Source organism: Equus caballus, chromosome 2, assembly GCF_041296265.1.
Source record: "Equus caballus isolate H_3958 breed thoroughbred chromosome 2, TB-T2T, whole genome shotgun sequence".
Lineage (NCBI taxonomy): Eukaryota > Metazoa > Chordata > Mammalia > Perissodactyla > Equidae > Equus > Equus caballus.
Genome location: NC_091685.1, coordinates 34,526,623 through 34,543,339, shown reverse-complemented (window position 1 = coordinate 34,543,339; position 16,717 = coordinate 34,526,623). Strand labels below are relative to the sequence as shown.

The window sequence follows — 16,717 nt, the reverse complement described above, 5'->3', positions numbered from 1 at the left end:
GTCTCTTGGAGTACTCAAGTAGGGGCTAAATTTGACAATAAGCAGTCAGAAATGACTTATAAGCCTAGGGGATACTAACAACAAGTTATTGAGAGAATGAGTATGAAATCCAAGTGGCTGAGTTCATGAACACAGACACACCCCAAAAGAGAGCACTCTGAGCGACCTCCTTCAGTGCCAGGTGCTGTTCTAGGGCCCCAAGGACGCAGCCGTGGAAACACAAGACAAAAACCCCTGCCCTCGGAAGAGTGCACGTTCTGGCCCACGCTGAATATGTCTGCATCACCATACTCCATTTCACTATTAACGAGATTCCCTATGCAAAGGACTCAGCACACGATTGGTAGTCAATAAATGCTGCTCCTCCCTTGCCATCTCTGAGTACCTCATTACAATCACACACCATATAACAACATCTGGGTCAACCAAGGACCACGCAGACGACGGCGGTCCCATAAGATTAGTACCATGTAGCCTAGGTGTGTGGTAGGCATATCACTCAGGTTTGTGTAAGGACACTCTATGACGTTCGCACAACGACAAAATTGCCTAACGACACATTTCTCACACTGCATCCCCATCGTTAAGTGACGCATGAGTGTATTAGGTTTTCTGAACAGTGTCCTTTATGTCTTCCAACATAGAAACAGCCTGGCACAACGTGCCAAGTTTAGAGGCTGCCAGTTGTGCTTCCACTGACTGAGCAACACCTTAAGTTACTGCACCCCCAGAGCCTCAGCTTCCTCACCTATAAAATGGGGACAGCAACCACCTCAAAGCACTGTGTGTGGATTAAATGAGCTCACACAGGGAAGGGCACAGCACAGTGCCTGGCACCCAGTAGCCCCTCAAGAAATGTTAGCCCTTTTCCTCCACCCCTCCCACAGTCCTTTCAGATTACCCAAGTAAGACCCCAAAACAGGACTCTTGAGAAGCCTCATGTGTCATCGTTCTCCTCCTGGGTCACTGCCGGCATTTTCCCATCATATTTGGAGAATCAGGCAGGCAAGGCCAAGGCAAGACGTCCTCCTCGCCAGACCTCCTTGAGCAGCCCCACCTGGCCACCCCACGGCCTCCTCTGCTTTTGCCCTGAGAGCAAATTTACAAAATCTCACTCCACTTTTAAAGTCCTCACCCAAAACTGTCCTGGAGAAGTCTTTCCCCACCCAGGCCTGAGGCTGGGCCACCCCCTCCATGCAGCCCGTTCTCAGCTGCCGGACTTCTCCAACAGCACTGACAACAGCACTGGCCGTGTTTTTAATCAAGATACAGGAAGGCATCAAGAAAAAACGTGGCCTGTCTGAATTAGTCACCCTAGGTCAGCAGCAACATCCCTTCACTAAACAAGGAACTTAGATTCTCAAAATCCTTTGGGGCTCAAAGTCCACATGCAAACATCTGCCTGCACTGGGTGGAGGAGCAGGTGGAAGGCCTGAGCTGTGTCAGTCCACTCTCCAAAGGTTCCCCGGCTGTGTGAGGCAGAAGTCTTCTGGTCATTCCAAAGTGGGTGCTGGCCTGCCCTGCAGAAGGTTCCAAGGTGGATAGGAGGGCAGGCTCACGTGTGGGGCCTACGGGAAACCTCAGGCCAGTCAGAACACCTGCCTTCATTACCAAAACAAACACCACGAGCGAAGCTAGCTCTCTCCCTCCAAGCTAGCTGTCTCCCTCTGAGTCTGGCTCACCTGACCCGAGCCACGTCCATAACCAGCAGTTCCAACCTTCACGAGCTGACAGTTCAGGGGGAAAGGGAGGTTGCGCCTGTAGGGTTGCATCGTATCCTGGCCGTATGGTGGCCTCGGGGCCTAGTGGTCCCCCCCAAGGGCTGCGGCCTCACAAGGGCGATTGTGCGTTCATCCCTGTCCTGTCCGCTCCCCCACCCTCACCCCTCCGCCCCCACTCAGGCCCCGGCGCCAAGGAAACCGGCCGCCCCGCAAGCACCGCACTGGCGGCACGGAGGCGGCGGCCGGGAAAGGCCCCGCAGAGCGCCGCGCTGCCTTCCGGGCACACAGATGCCCGCCCTTCCCTCGCTCGCTCCGAGGCGCCTCCCCAGAAAGGGCAACCCTCAGACCTGAGAAGGCACAGCCTCCGGGACCACCCCCACCGGGCTAGAGAGCGCCTCTAGCTTCCCAGAGGCGGCAAAGAAGGTTCGCCCTAAGTGGCGGGGAGGGGACCACCTGGGTCGAGGGCAGGACAGGGAGAGGGCCCTGGAGGGAGGGAAAGCCCGGGACAGAGCGAGGCTGACTCAGGCTGCCTTAAGAGTGGTGTGAAGTCCAGGCAAGGGGATCGTGGAGGAGGGGTGACGGCCAGGAGGGGCCCTGGGCGGAGGAGGGGGAGGTCCAGACTTAAGCCCATGGAGGGAAGAGAAGATTCGGGTTGAAGCATGGAAGAGAGGGGAATCGAATCCAGGCTGAGGCCATTGCAGGAGGGGTTCACGGGGGTCTAAACTGAGGCATGGAGAAGGGAGGGGGGCGGACAGAGGCCTAGTCTGGACCATAGGGTGGAGACACTAGCCTGGGCAATGGGGGGGACGACGGCCTAGCCTGGGCCGTAGGGACCAGCGAAGGGGCTCTAGCCTGGGCCAGGGGAAGGAGCGAGGAGGACCAAGCCTGGATCCCCGGAGGGGGTGCCTGGCATGGACCAGAGGTCCAGAAGGGTCTAGCCTGGGCTATGGGGGCGACTAGCCTGGACCCAGAAGTAGAGAGTGGGACTCCAGCTTGAGCCAAGGGCGGGGGCCGGGAGGGGGAGGCAGGGTCGTGCCCACCCAGGCCGCCCTGGCGGCGGCTCCCTCCTCAGCCGCCAGGGATGGTGTCTACCTGCGGGCTGGGACCCCGCCCCTCCCCCACCCGGGGAACCCACCCTTCCCGGGCCGGGGGTCGGCGGGCGGAGGGGGACGCGAGCGCCGGCGGGGTCCCCGGGCTGGGGGAGGGGGACGTCGGGCCTTTACCATGGTGGCGGCGGCGGCGGCGGTCCCGGTCCCGGCGTCTCTGGCTCTCCCCCCCGCAGCAGGGCCCGGCGCTTCCACTTCCCCGGGTGCCCAGGAGTGAACATCCGGGTCAGCGCCCCCCTCCCCCCGCGCCGGGCCGCCGCCACCTTCCTTCCCCGCCCCGGCCCGGCCCGGGCCCGCCCCCCACGCAGCCGGCTTTCGGCCAATGAGCGCGCAGGGCCGCGGCGATCGCCAAGTATGGAGCGCGGCGCGGGGGGCGGGGCGCCGTCGGGGGAGTGGGGGGCGGGGCCTGTGGGGCGGGGCGCGGCGCGGCGGCCGGCAGTGGGCGGGCCGGCAGGGGGTCGCGGGCTGCAGGCGGGTGGTGGGAGGCCCGGGGCCGTGCCCAGGGCCGGGGCCGGGAGTGGCTTTCCCCGCACCCACACCCAACCATCCGCTCTGCAGCTCAGAGACCGTGCCCGCAGGCCTCCCGGTGGGGATGCGGAAGGCACTGGGGCTGGGAGGGGTCAGTCCCTCCCCGCCCCGCCCCGCCCGGTGCACGCGCTCGCTCCTGCGGCGGACCCGGAACTGGAGCGGCCTGCGGGCCCAGCCCAGCCCCGAGAGAGCGGAGGGGGCGAACCTGAGAAGCGCTGTAGCTTGCTGCCTGTGGGAACTGGAGCAAGTCGCTGCATCTGAGCCCGATCTCTAAAAAAGAGCCTCGGGCCACAACACTCTTGAGCACCTACTGTATATCAGGCCTTGTTTGAGGCACCACAAGATAACAGAGGGGGCTGGCCGGTGGCGCGCAGAGGTTAAGTTTGCACCTTCCGCTTGGGCGGCGAGGAGTTCGCCGGGTGGGATCCTGGGTGCAGACCTACGCTCGGCTTGTCAAACCATGCTGTGGTAGGCATCCCACATATAAAGTAAAGGAAGATGGGCACGGATGTTAGCTCAGGACCAGCCTTCCTCAGCAAAAAGAGGAGGATTGGCCAGAACGAAAGCCGACCTGTGGACTCACGTCAGTCTTGGGACCTCTGGAACTGTTAGATAATAAATTTATGTTATTTAAAAAAAAAAGAGAGAGAGGATTGGCAGCAGATGTTAGGTCAGGGCTAATCTTCCTCAAAAAAAAAAATAATAATAACAGAGATGAACCAGGCGTAAAGATACCCTCAAAGCTACCTGCTACAGATGGCTGTGACAACCACACAGGCAGAGATTAGGAACCTGGGCTCAGTAAATGTTAGGTGTTGTGTTTTTAGATGTGCTGCAGAGAACCAGCCCATTGGCCCAATGGGGCTGCCTCACTCCGCAAAGTGACTCAGAAGTTCTTTTTTTTCTTCATTCGACAAATATTTGTTGAGCTTGGTCTAGAAGGCAGGAGTCCTGAATTGCTAGTCCTGCTAATAATGCCTGCCCTCCCTCGCTGGCTTGCTCCCTTCTCTTGTGAGAATCAAATCAGGTCAAGTGTTAGAGGACTAAACTGTGAAGTCTTGTGCAAATGACAGGAATTATTACCACAAACGAGGCCATGTTCTAGGCCCCTGTCCTCAGGGAGTTGGTAGTCAACTAAAAGGTGCCAGTGACGTAAAAAGTGATAAAGGTTAATCCCACAGGAATGATTCAGACCTATGTTACAGGAATTCAGAGAAGAGAGTGGCACTTAGGAATTCTTTCAGTTGGTAAGTATTTATTGAGCACCTACTGTGTACCAAGCACTGTTCTAGGCTCTAGAGATATAGCAGTGAACCAGACAGCCCATGGTGTTGCAGAGCTTGAATGTTGGAGGGGAGACAATCAGCTACTAAGTAAATATAGTGTCAGGTGGTAATTAGAGATGTGGAGGAATGGGCTGGCAGGTTAGCAAAGTGGGGCTGTGTTTTGGAGGGTGGCCCGAGAAGGCCTAACTTAGAAAGTAACATTTGATCAGAGGGAGGGAGCAGGCCATGTGGACAGCAGACGCACAAGGAAGAGCAAGGGCCAAAACGGGATGGGGACAGTCCCTGGTGTGTTCATGGAACAGGGAGACAGAGGTGGCTGGCCCAAATTGAGCAAGAGGAGAGCAGTGGGAGCTGGGATCGAGAAGTGCAGAGCAGGGACAGGCTCTGGCCTGCGCTTTGAAAGGATCGGGAGGCTGCTGTGTTCTGAATGGACTGTAGGGGGACTAGGGCGGTTAGAAAGCTATCTCTGTATTCAAGGCATTTTTTCTTTAGCTAGCAAGCGCTTTTAAGGGGCTTCCCATGTGATAAACACTGTTAAGCACTTTACAAATAATAACTCATTTAATTCTCAGAACAGAGGCCTAAATAGATAAGCCCAAGGTCACACAGCCAAGAGATGAAGGTAGCTTCCACCAGGATAGTAGCATTGGAGGTGGTAAGAAGAGGTCATATTCTGCATATTTGCTGATGGGTTGCTGGTGGGCATGAGAAGAAGAAAGGAGTCAAGGATGATGCTCAGATTTTTAGCTTGATCAATGCTCGAAGGATTTAACCATTTATTGATCTGTGGAAGATTGTGTAGGAGGAGCAGGTGTGTGTGTTGTTGTTGTTTTTAGGGGTCAGGGGATAAGAGTCATTTTGGGGCAAGTTATGCTTGAGATGCCTTTTGCAGATTTGAATGGAGATGTCAAATAAGTAATTGGATATGGAAATCAGGAGCTGGGGAGGAAGTTGGAGCTGGTGATAAATTTATGAGAACTGTCAGCTAATAAATGATATTTTAAGATGCTTAAAAGCACAAAACATCTAGGTGAGCTCACTTAGGAGGTGAATGTAGACAGAAGAGGTCAAGAAGATAAAGAGGAACCAGCAAGGAGACTGAGAGGTGACCTGGGAGGGAGGAAGAGGACCATGAGAAGGCAGCGTCCCTCTGGGAAGCCGAGGGTTAAGGGCATGGGGGAAAGTTTTGTGAAAGAAGGGACGCTTGAATTGTTTACTTGAAAGTAATATTGAAAGGGAGCCTTGTTCAAAATGCATTGCTTACGTTTTCTTGTTTAATCCTCATTACAACCCTATGAGGTCAGTACTAGTATTCCCATTTTACAGACAAGGGAGCTGAGGCACAGAGGGGTTAGGTAACTTGCCCGAGATCACATAGCTAATGAGTTCAAAACCAAGCTGTCTGGGACCAGAGCCCAAACGCATAACCTCAGGTCTGATCACCTTGCTTCCCTGCTCAAAAGCCTTTGAAAGTTGTTACCTCATCATAAGAGGACTCAGGAATGAATCCAGAACTCAGGGACAGGCTGGTCCATCTCTCTCATGCAGCCCCATTTCTGCTTCTTTGGTGCACCTGCTACATTCTTCCTTTCCTGTCTGGCATCCTCAGCCTGCTTATAGCAGGATTCCTTTAACATTTCAGCTTGTGTGGGATCCATCCTGGTGGTCTTTGCCCCCTCTTTATTCTCTGCATCTGCTTGCTCTATTAACTGGCAAATTCTTTTTGTGTTTCATAGTTCAGACCCCAAGACAGAATCCAACTGACCCATCTCATCTTTTAATGCTGACAGCTCATCGGATAGGTCACTGGCCAGTCCACAGATTGGCTGCCCCTAGGTCAGATCGCACCCCTTGACCAGCCAACTATTGCTATGAGCATGGTGGCATGTGGCATTAAACATGGCTGCCTATGAGGGGCTGTGGGTAGACAGACAGGCACCATAAATATTTTTAGTCCTATTTCTCCTCTTTCAAAAATTCAACCCCCTTCAACTTCATACTATCATATTTTTCCACCTGCCACCCCTCCTTTTTGCTCTCAGGAACTGACTCCATCTCCCCGCCTGTACCTTTATGACTTTAGCATCCATTAGTGTAATTCATGAGAAATCTTACTGACCCCTCACTTACTGATTTCTTCCTTGCCAATGAGTTTTCTCTTCCCCTGTCCCCAGGCACCCACTCCCATGGTTTTACCCAGGACTTGCTCACACCAATAATTGCACTATCTCAGAAAATGCAATCACAAAGATCTTAATCTGACTTTAACCTCCTTACTACAGTATCACACACAAGCATTTCTTCAACCTCGTCAAGACTTGCAGACTTTGGACCTGCCAGATTTCCACACTTATCTTCCTTCTCGGGCTCGCTTCTCTCCTTACCAGCTTAGTAATGAGCATTATACTCTCTTCCTGACAAAAACCCATAACCCCTCTGACACCCTCTTTTCTTATAACTTTCCCAACCCTCATTAAGCCAGCTATTCCTCTACTCTCTGCCTGTATTGCTGGGAAATTTACAGTGACTGTTGTCACTTTATGTTGATGTCCACAAATTTTAAATCAGCCCTCAATTCTGCCTATCAATCCTACTATATTTTGCTGCTGTTTTCAATTCCTCACACTCTACAATGATGATTTTTCAATCTTCTTCCTCCCTTAACCCCTTCTCATCCTTCACTCTAAACAGATGAGCTTGCCTCATACTTCACAGAGATGATAGAATCCATCAGATATGAACCCTCTTGTCCATCTACCAACCACTGCACCTTGCCCATGTTCTCTGCCCTCCCCGCTTTTGAATGAAGGGTTTGCGCACCTATTAGAGCCAACCCCCTTGCCTGTACCTGGACCCCTCTCTCCTTAGTCATCAGTTTCTCCTTCTATACCAGATCATTCCCACCTGCTTAAGATAACGTGCCCCAGTATCCCGTATCCTAAAAACAAAGTTTGAACAACAAAAATCGCCTTGATCCCACATCTCCGTCCAGCCACCTCCCTCATTTTTTTGCTCCCCTTCACGTCAAAACTTTGTGAGTTCTCTGCAGTTGCTGTTTGCACATCAACTCCAATTTCTCCTCAGATCAGTCTGGGTCAGGCTCCTGCCTCCACCTGTCGATCTGGAAACTCCATGTTTCAGAAGCCAATGATCCCTTCGGGGCTTCATCTTACTGCTGACCTCTCGGTGTTTGCTACAGTTGGCCACTCTCCTCTCTGATGCGCCTCTCTTGGCTTTCATGATAGCACTTTCTCTCAGTGCTCAGATGTCCTCTGAGTCCCCTTTGGTGGCTCCTCTTCCTTTTCTGAGGACTGCATTCTCTTTTGTATCTAAACGCTCTTTTGGTCACTATGGGTCTTCAGCACCTAGAACATAATAGCTGCTCAGTGAAGGTCTGTGAAATAAGACAATATCAACATCATAGGATTATTGTGTAAATAAGTGGACAAAGAATGAATAATAAAGTAATGGCAACTTTCAATTGAGTGCTTACTATATGCTAAACAATTTTCCTGTATTATCTTATTATTCTTCCCGACAGTCTTTTGAGCTAGGATCTTCTATTATTACCTTTTTTTTTTTTTTTTTTGAGGCAGATCAGCCCTGAGCTAACATCTGAGGCCAATCCTCCTCTTTTTGCTGAGGAAGACTAGCCCTGAGCTAACATCCGTGCCCATCTTCCTCTACTTTATACATGGGATGCCTACCATAGCATGGCTTGCCAAGTGGTGCCATGTCTGCCCCTGGGATCTGAACCAGCGAACCCCTGGCCGCCAAAGCAGAACGTGTGCACTTAACCGCTGTGCCACCAGGCCAGCCCCCCTATTATTACCATTTTATAGAAGAGGACGTTGAGTCTTAGAGGAAATGACTTGCCTAAGGTCACACAGATAAGTGGATGAATCCATCCTCACTTTGGTCTTTCTGACTCAAAGACTATTCTCAGAACCACTAAATTGCGATCATGTGTAGGAAAGTGCTTTGTAAACAGCGAAAGACAATGCAACTACACACCCGCATATAGTGTGGCAACTTACACATAGTAGGTGCCTGCAGTATTTGCTGAATTGAGGTAGGGTGGAAGGGAGCCACAAGCTAAACAGTACCATCACCTGAGGAAAGAAAAAGCAGTCTTGAGGACCCTAGAGAAACAGCCTTCCACTAAATGCTGAATTTTTTGTGGTGCTCGTCAGCTAGTACAGGACACTTTAAAGTAGGCATTACCCAGAAGTTTGCCCAAGTGGTTTCTCTCTTTCCCTCTTCAATTTTAAGTCCCCACAGCTGTTGGGACTGTTGGGTTAACAAATGCACAATTATCCCATGGGGCTGGGGATTGCCTAGCTCCTAAATCACCCCTGATTTAACAGGCCTGGGCCTGCTTCCTGAATTGGGGATCTTCAGGGATTACTAACAGTGGTTTTAGATGTTTCATTGTGTCTTTGGAGATGCAAGAGAACCCTAGAATTAGCCAGCTTTTAACTCCTTGCTGCACTGAATTCTACAGACAAGGGGTTTAAAGCATATTCCTTGAACATTCTAACTCCATATGCTAAAGTTGCAGTGGGATTCAATTTAAGGATCTTTGTTATCAAGAAGACCAGGAGGGAAGGAACACCACGTGGAAATTCCATCTTCCCCATCACTCGGCTGGTTTAAAGGTCCCTTCTGGACTGTGTCCCATGTATGCATATCCTCTCTTTCCTACAACTTATCCATTCCGTGTTCTCAGGTACTTAGTTTGGGTGTAGCTGAGCCTATCTCTGGCTCCAGAGAAGATCCAGATTGGCTGAAGCTAAAGTACAGCCTTGGCCAGGCTAATTAGTTTGGGGATGGGCTCTTGACTCAATTTGGGCTACAGTGCTTTCTGCAGAACACTAATCAAAATAAACTCTGCATGAAGTGGGGGATGGTCCATGAGGTAAGTTTGGGAAATGCTGTAAACAATATTCCCTCTTGGGGATTCTGTGTTCTTACACTTCAATTATCCCGTCTCTCCCCAGATTGTTCAACTGCTCCCTCTCAGCTAGATGATTGCTGTGGCTTTAAACATGCTTAAGTGTCTTAAATCTTGCATAAAAAAAAAAAAAGAAAAAATCTACATGAATCCCACACTCCCTCTAGCCTACCATCCCATCTCCTGCCTTTCGCAACTACAAAATTGTCAGTATTTCCTCTCCCCGCTTCCTGACTTCCCATTCTATTCCGTCACTCCTCCACTGAAATGACCCTAAGGTCACCCATACCTCTGTGTTAAAACCACATGGCTGTTTGTCAATCCTCATCTCCTTTGATTTCCCAGTAGCATTTGACACTGTTGGCTCTTTCCTCCTCCTTGAAGTACCCTTCTTCCACTGGCTTCCGTGACATCACATGACTCTCCTGGTCTTAAGCCTAGCTCTGTGACTGCCCCTTCTCCCTGTCTTCTGCAGACTCATTCTCTTCTATACAACCACTAAATGATGGGGTTTCTTGAGGCTAAGTTGCGGGCTCTCTCCTCTTACTTTGTTCTCTCTTCTTAGACAATCTCGTCCATGCTCATGGCTTCAGTTACCAGCAGGCCTCAGTCAGGAGCCCACCCCCGGAGCAGAGAGGGATGGGGACCTGATAATGGGGGAGGGGAACTGTTTCCCTAATAATAGGGGGAAATCAGGGTACTATTACCAAAAGAAGGAGAAAGGGATGCTGAAGAGTAGAAAAACAAAAACCAGATGATTGCTACGGGCATGCATTCTGGGTAAGCTCATGTAAATGAATGACACAGGCTCCTTTCTGGTCTCAGAAATTTCTGGTCATTGGAACCCTAAGGAGGACTGAGTACAGGCCAAAAAAAAAATATGCTGATTTCCTTTGAAGACAGAACACTGTGTGGTTTGTAGAGGAGGCAGCCTTGGCTAGACAGCTTATATCAACTTTTTCCATGCCTCAGCATCCTGAAAGAACATGTAGCAAGAAGAGGGGAGGTAGACAGACCACTAGCAACCCACTTTTTAATACATCCCCAACGTCTTGAGTGCCAAGAGGATACTTCAGTCTGAGGTTAGACACCATCATCTCAGGGCTCTTGTTTTTGCTTTTCTAATAGGTACCTGGGAGAACTCACAACTGCTTTCTGCTGGGCCAGAAGCATTTGTATCCTGACCATCTGTGGGGTCTTGCTCAGAGTTACAGAAAGGCCTCTCACATGTGAGCCAGCTGTTGGAGTTTTGATATGCATGTTTGGGAGAATTCATGTTTAGTTTATGAAGCTGGCCGGCCAGCCGCCCACCAAGCTTTGGATGGCCTCCACAATGTGTCTAAGGCTGACCCTTCAGACTCAGATGAATTGTCACCTCCTCCTCCAAGTAGTGTTCTCTGACAATGGGGCCTCCCGCTCTATGTTCCCAAGGAAACTCTATACTTAGTACGCCTTATAAATCACCTTTTCACTTGTAATTTGCCCCTACTGCTCTCTGTGCTCCTGGAGGCAGGGCCTGTGAGTCATATCACTGGCAATTAGCATAGCACCTAAGATAGGGTACTCTATGAATGAAGCCTGGCGAGTCGTGAGCCAAGGAAACTCCAAGCAAAGTCATCCAGGATGCAAACCTGGGTCACCGTCAATTCCTCCCGAGCTCTCATCCCTCATTCCAATCCAACATTGCACTGTTCTAAGTGAAACCAAACCAGACGCAGAACTGACGTGGGAGCAGAAAAAAGTGGCAGAACTGAGAGACCAGTTTACTGAAAGGCTGGAATGAAAGATCAGAGCAACGAACAATTAGAAAATATTTAAAAATCCATTTACAGTAACCTCAAAAAGCATAAAACATTTCAGAATACACTTAATAAGAAATGTGCAGGTCTCATGTACTCTGAAAACTAGAAAACATTGCTGAGAGAAATTAAAGATCTCAATAAATAGGTGTATTCTGTTCATGGATTGTTCAATATTGTTAGGATGTCCATTCTCCCCCAAATGATCTTTCTATTCAATGCAACGCGATTCAAAATCCTAGCAAGATTTTTTTTTGACAAGCTGATTTTAAAACATATGTGGAAATGCAATGATCTTAGAATCTTGAGAGAGGAAGAAAAAAGTTAGAGGACCTACGCTACCTGATTTTAAGACTTACTATAAAACTGCAGAAATCAAAACAATGTGGCGTTGGTGTAAGGATAGACACATAGATCAATGGAACAGAATAGTCCAAAAATAGACCCCCACGTGTGCGGTCAAATAATTCTTGGCAAAGGTGCCAATGTAATTCAGTGGGGAAAGAAAAGTGTTTTCAATAAATGGTCCTGGAACAACTGAAGATCCATTTAGAAAAAAATGAATCTTGACCCTTACCTCATACCATTTATAAACACTAACTCCAAATGGATCATAGACCTAAACATGAAAGTGAAAACTATAAAACTTCTAGAAGAAGACGTGAGAGAAAATCTCCACAACATTGGGTAGGCAAAGGTTTCTTAGATAGAAAAAAAATTTCTTTAATTGATAAATTATATTTGATTAACAGAAGAAAATTCTGCTTTTCCAAAGATACCACGATTTCTGAGTCATGTAAAACACTATTTAAACTCACACAGGACTTTAAAATTTTTTGAAAGAAAATGTCATTCCACTACATAAGTTTTGACCTTTCTAAATAAATAAACACAAATATCAACTTTATTTTTTATTCAAATGAACCAACGGAGTGCATGGCAGAAGAGGACCTTTATTGAGACTGTTAGCTCCCAGAATAAGGCTAGGCCTGGTGGCCTATTTATCTAAGGCAGTCAATGTCATTGTAGTCAGAAATACTCCAGATCTTTGCCAAAAAGGAAAGCAGAGGTCAAAGCCTTGGAAGTGATGGTGACTATCTGGTCCAGCAGGTAAAGTGACTGTTCATGGGGAAAATGAATCACCAAGTCTAAAGGTAGAGAGACGGGAAGCAAAATGCAAAGAGGGAAAGTGGAGGGCACAATGGGTCAGGGAGATTCACCAAAGAGGCCCAGAGCAATGCCGGTAGTGATGGAGCCCATTTCTAATATTCATTGATGCTGCCTGTTTGACAGCTTAAAAACTGCCAGACAAGATCACACATACTTGATCTAAGATCCTGTAAGGTCTGGCCCAGTTTAAAACCTGTACATGTCAAGAAAACTCTGATTGCCAAAGATTTCTTTCTGTCGGGCACCGTTGCCTGGACAACTACCATTGCATTTCTGTTGGGCTTTACCTGGATGACCATTCATTCTCTTCCCCACACCACCTGTGATTGCTACTGACAAGCTACATGTTCACCTTTTCCATTTCCTCTTCCTGGACACATAGTCTATATTTCCCAGCCTCCTATGAGTTAGGTTGTGGTCTTGTGGCTGGGTTTTGACCAATAGTATGTAGGAGAAGTGACATGTGCCACCTCCAGGCACGGCTGTAAAATGTCCCTTGCGACCTGCACCATCCTCTCTTTGTTCATCAGTCAGATGAATGCAGAAGATCCAAGGGAGAATCCAAGATGGAGGAAGCCTGAATCCCCTTCCAGGACAGTCCACTGAAAACATCCAGTGAGCCTGTGCCTCGGGAAGAGAATAAACCTTTATTGTAGTAAGCCACTAAGAATGAATGTTCTTTGTTTCAGCAGCTGGCGTTATCCTGACTAACACAGCTCTAAAGAGCTCCCTGTGATGGCTTCCAGAAAATGTCTGGGATGATCAGTTTAAGCAGGATTTCCATAAACGTGTGACGGTTCCACAGATATCTCAAGGTAGAGCCATGAGTCTGGACGAAAATCACATGGCTACATGGATGATGAGCCAGGATTTGAATGGAAGTCTGTCTGATCCCAAAGCCAGTGCTCTCTTCACTCCTCACACTGCCCCAAACAAAGAGGTGTTTAGATGTTTTGAGTGATGATGATGATGATAGACTCAACGGTTCTATGTAATTTACTCTCTGGCACATTTGTGCTATAAATTACTGGAGAACTTCCACCACTCCCCACAAGCCAATGGGGTTGAATATAATGACACCCTGTAATCCCCATTTTTGTGTCAACATCATCCCCAGGTGCTCAAAGAAGGGTAGTTAACACTATTATCATTTTTTCCAGCTAGCAATCTAAATGTTTACCAGTTTGGTAAAAGACTTTTGGGACCTTGCCATAAATGCACAGGTCTTCCTTCTCCATCAACTCTTTCCTTCCTAGGTCAACCATCCCAGCCAGAAACTGGGCTCTATGCCTCCCCTAGCTGAATAAATGCATCTTCTTTCTCCCTGCAATGTTAGAAGGGCAGGTGACTGAACATCCATATCCTAGTTTCTACTTCTGTAAAATGGGGGTATGACACCTACCACATACAGTTGCTGTGAGATTTAAATAAGATAAGCAGTAAACTGGTGGCATATAATATGCCATTTGTTTTTATGGATGACCCCCCTCCCCTGCCCCCCACAATCTTCAGGGTTCTTACCAAATATCAAATGATTCTTGATATTTTGTAAATACATTTGCCGGTCTTATTGTGTTGTCCATGTGTTTCATATCTGGTTATGTCAGCCTGGTATATCTTTGACCTTAAACTCCAAATAGGCAGAAACCCACGGTTGCTAAATATGTGTAGGTCCCATGATCATACTCTTCACTCATTACCTTCCAACCATAATAAAAAATCATTGAGCACTTTCTATCTTTGTGAGCTTTATGCTAGGAGGCTCCCAAATAAGACTCTGTTTCTGCCCACAAGGACCATCAGAGAGGTGATTTTAAAAGGCATAGCAGTTTATTATTCTTCTTGAAAATAGCATTTTAAACATCTGACTACAGAAATACATGCTCGTTGTAAAAAATTATAGATAAAACACCCAGGAAAGAAAACTACCCAAGAAATAATCACTGTTATCTTTTAGAACCTATTCTTCTAATCTTTTTCCTATTGCACATATATACACATTTTACAAAAATGCCATCATACTGTGTACACATTTTTGTAACCTGCTTGAATATTTTACACGTTATTAAAGATTCTCCTCTGGCATAATTTGTTGGGGTTTTTTTGGTGAAGAAGATTGGCCCTGAGCTAACATCTGTTGCCAATCTTCCTCCTTTTTGCTTGAGAAAGATTGTTGCTGAGCTAACATCTGTGCCAATCTTCCTCTATTTTTATATGTGGAATGCCACCAAAGCATGGCCTGATGAGCGATGTGTAGGTCTGTGCCTGGGATCCAAACCCGTAAATCCCAGGCGGCCAAAGCAGAGCACTCAAACTTAACCACTATGCTACTGGGCGGGCCCATGGCATAATTTTTAATGGTGGCTTATTATCCATTGTATGGATAGATCATGATTCTTTTAAAGCAATCTCCTAATGTTGTACAGTTAGATTATTTCCAGTTTTTCACCATTATTAGCAATGAATGTCTTTGTATGTATTCCTCTGCTCACATCCCTAATTATTTTCTTAGAACTCACAAGTAGAAGTCTGCATCAGAGGAAGAGCACATTGTCAAGGCCTTTCCTACCCACTGCCAAGTTTTTGATTAGAAAAGTCATACAAATTCCCAACCCCACCAGCAGCGTATGAGAATGCTATAATAAAGGCTTTTGGCCAAGATGATGATTATGAAAAAAATAAATAATCCAGAAGATAAGTGTTTGCTAAAGGCTCACCCCACGCCAGCTGTGTTTATTTGTTGAATTCTACAGCCATGTTCCTTGGGCCGAACACAGGATCCTTTAGACCCAGTTTATTTAGTGCCTCTTTCAACACCCTGAAATTCTGACCCAAGTTTTATCTGAAGGAAAGGAGATTTTTGGTAAATATGGTTTCCAGTTCAGGAACTCAGCCCAGGCACTTCCATCCCTCGTCCCAGCATGGACCACCTCTGTAGTTTGGACTGCTGAGAATCAGTCAGAAAAGGCTGCTGCTGGCTTGGAACTGAGACCTTAAGTACTTATAAGAAATAAAAGAGCTGTTTGGGGTGAAAAAGTCATGTTCTGAGGTACAAAGAAAAAACCAATAACAACCCAAGAGTTTGGAGTTTCATTTGACCCACTCTGATAATATCGCTATGGTGATGGTCTCCATAAACATTTGCAAAATAACAAGATGAAAAGGCACGAGCGAGTTCCACCCAGGCAAGCTGGAGTTATTTTAGGGATCAAGGCAGTGTCATCTGGGGTAAATATGGAATGCAAAATCCGTTCTTTTAATAACCGTCCCCTGCTTTTGTGAGGCTCAACAAAGGCCCGGCAGACCAGGCGTTTTGTGCTGAAGAAAGCACTGACCCAGCGTCTTCGGGGCGGCGCAGGAAGCACGGCCAAAAGAATGGAAGCGATGGTTAATAACAGATGCCGTGATGATTCTTCTCACACCCCTGGCCTCGGAGCCTGCTGAGCCTGCCGTGGAGTCCAAGGGTGGAACTAGGGTGATGTTTTCGGGAAGGGCTGGCCTGGCTGAGAGGCTGGGGTTGGGCCCCCAGAGAACTGAGCTTGGTTGTCTGCCCCGACCTTGATTCCTGGGCCAGAAGGGGCGGAGGGAAGCATCTTCAAGGCCACAATCTGTCTCTGGGGCATCACCATCTGCTGCGGATGACATCTGCCACTCCCATCCTCATGCTATTCTCTTTGAACCCCTGACTCAGCGAGCCCCAATCTAAAAAAGCAGAACTAGCTATTTTTCACACTAAGAGAAAAATGTCAGGCAGTACACTTGCCGAACTCCTTCCTGACCCTGAAACTCTTAGTCTTTGCACTTAACCCCTTGCTCCTCCCGCTGCCTCTTTGCTCCTTTCTCTTCTAGATGGCTAAGTTGCAAGCTCCACCACCGTCTCTAGTGAAGATCCTGAAGGGAAAGGGTTGTTCTGCAGCCACAGAGTCTGGAATACTGCCTGTTGCACAGAAGGTTCTCCGTAGGTGTCAGCAGATGGGAACTGAATCCAAAATCCCGTGTCCACCCTAAAGTGGCCCTTTCTCCAGCAGGTCTGAGACAACGGCTGCTTGTTTATTCACTCATTCAACAAATATTTATTGAGCACCTACTAGGAGCCAGAACTTCCGTGAGGGACTGGAGCTACGGGGATGGCAAGATCCCAGGGCTCCATCCT

The 16,717-nt window shown here is 48.2% G+C and overlaps 1 protein-coding gene and 1 long non-coding RNA gene across 5 annotated transcripts in view; one reads left to right on the top strand and one right to left on the bottom strand.

The window, feature by feature from the left end:
• Nucleotides 1–3,453, bottom strand: part of CAPZB (capping actin protein of muscle Z-line subunit beta) — a 133,986-nt gene extending 130,533 nt beyond the window's left edge. Inside the window, exon 1 of one of the 4 annotated variants that reach the window (XM_023635607.2) lies at nucleotides 2,945–3,453. In XM_023635607.2, coding sequence (XP_023491375.1) covers nucleotides 2,945–2,947 — 3 coding nt within the window. In that variant the 5' untranslated portion in view covers nucleotides 2,948–3,453. Of the gene's footprint in view, nucleotides 1–1,682; nucleotides 2,816–2,944 lie in introns of those variants that run through there. The other 3 variants (XM_070260824.1, XM_001501750.7, XM_005607396.4) reach the window with 3 other exon arrangements.
• Nucleotides 2,008–13,227, top strand: LOC111772430 (uncharacterized). Its single transcript, XR_002806298.2, has 3 exons — nucleotides 2,008–2,144; nucleotides 10,724–10,824; nucleotides 13,095–13,227. It is a non-coding gene; the product is annotated as an uncharacterized lncRNA (long non-coding RNA).
• The last annotated feature ends 3,490 nt before the right edge of the window (nucleotides 13,228–16,717 follow it).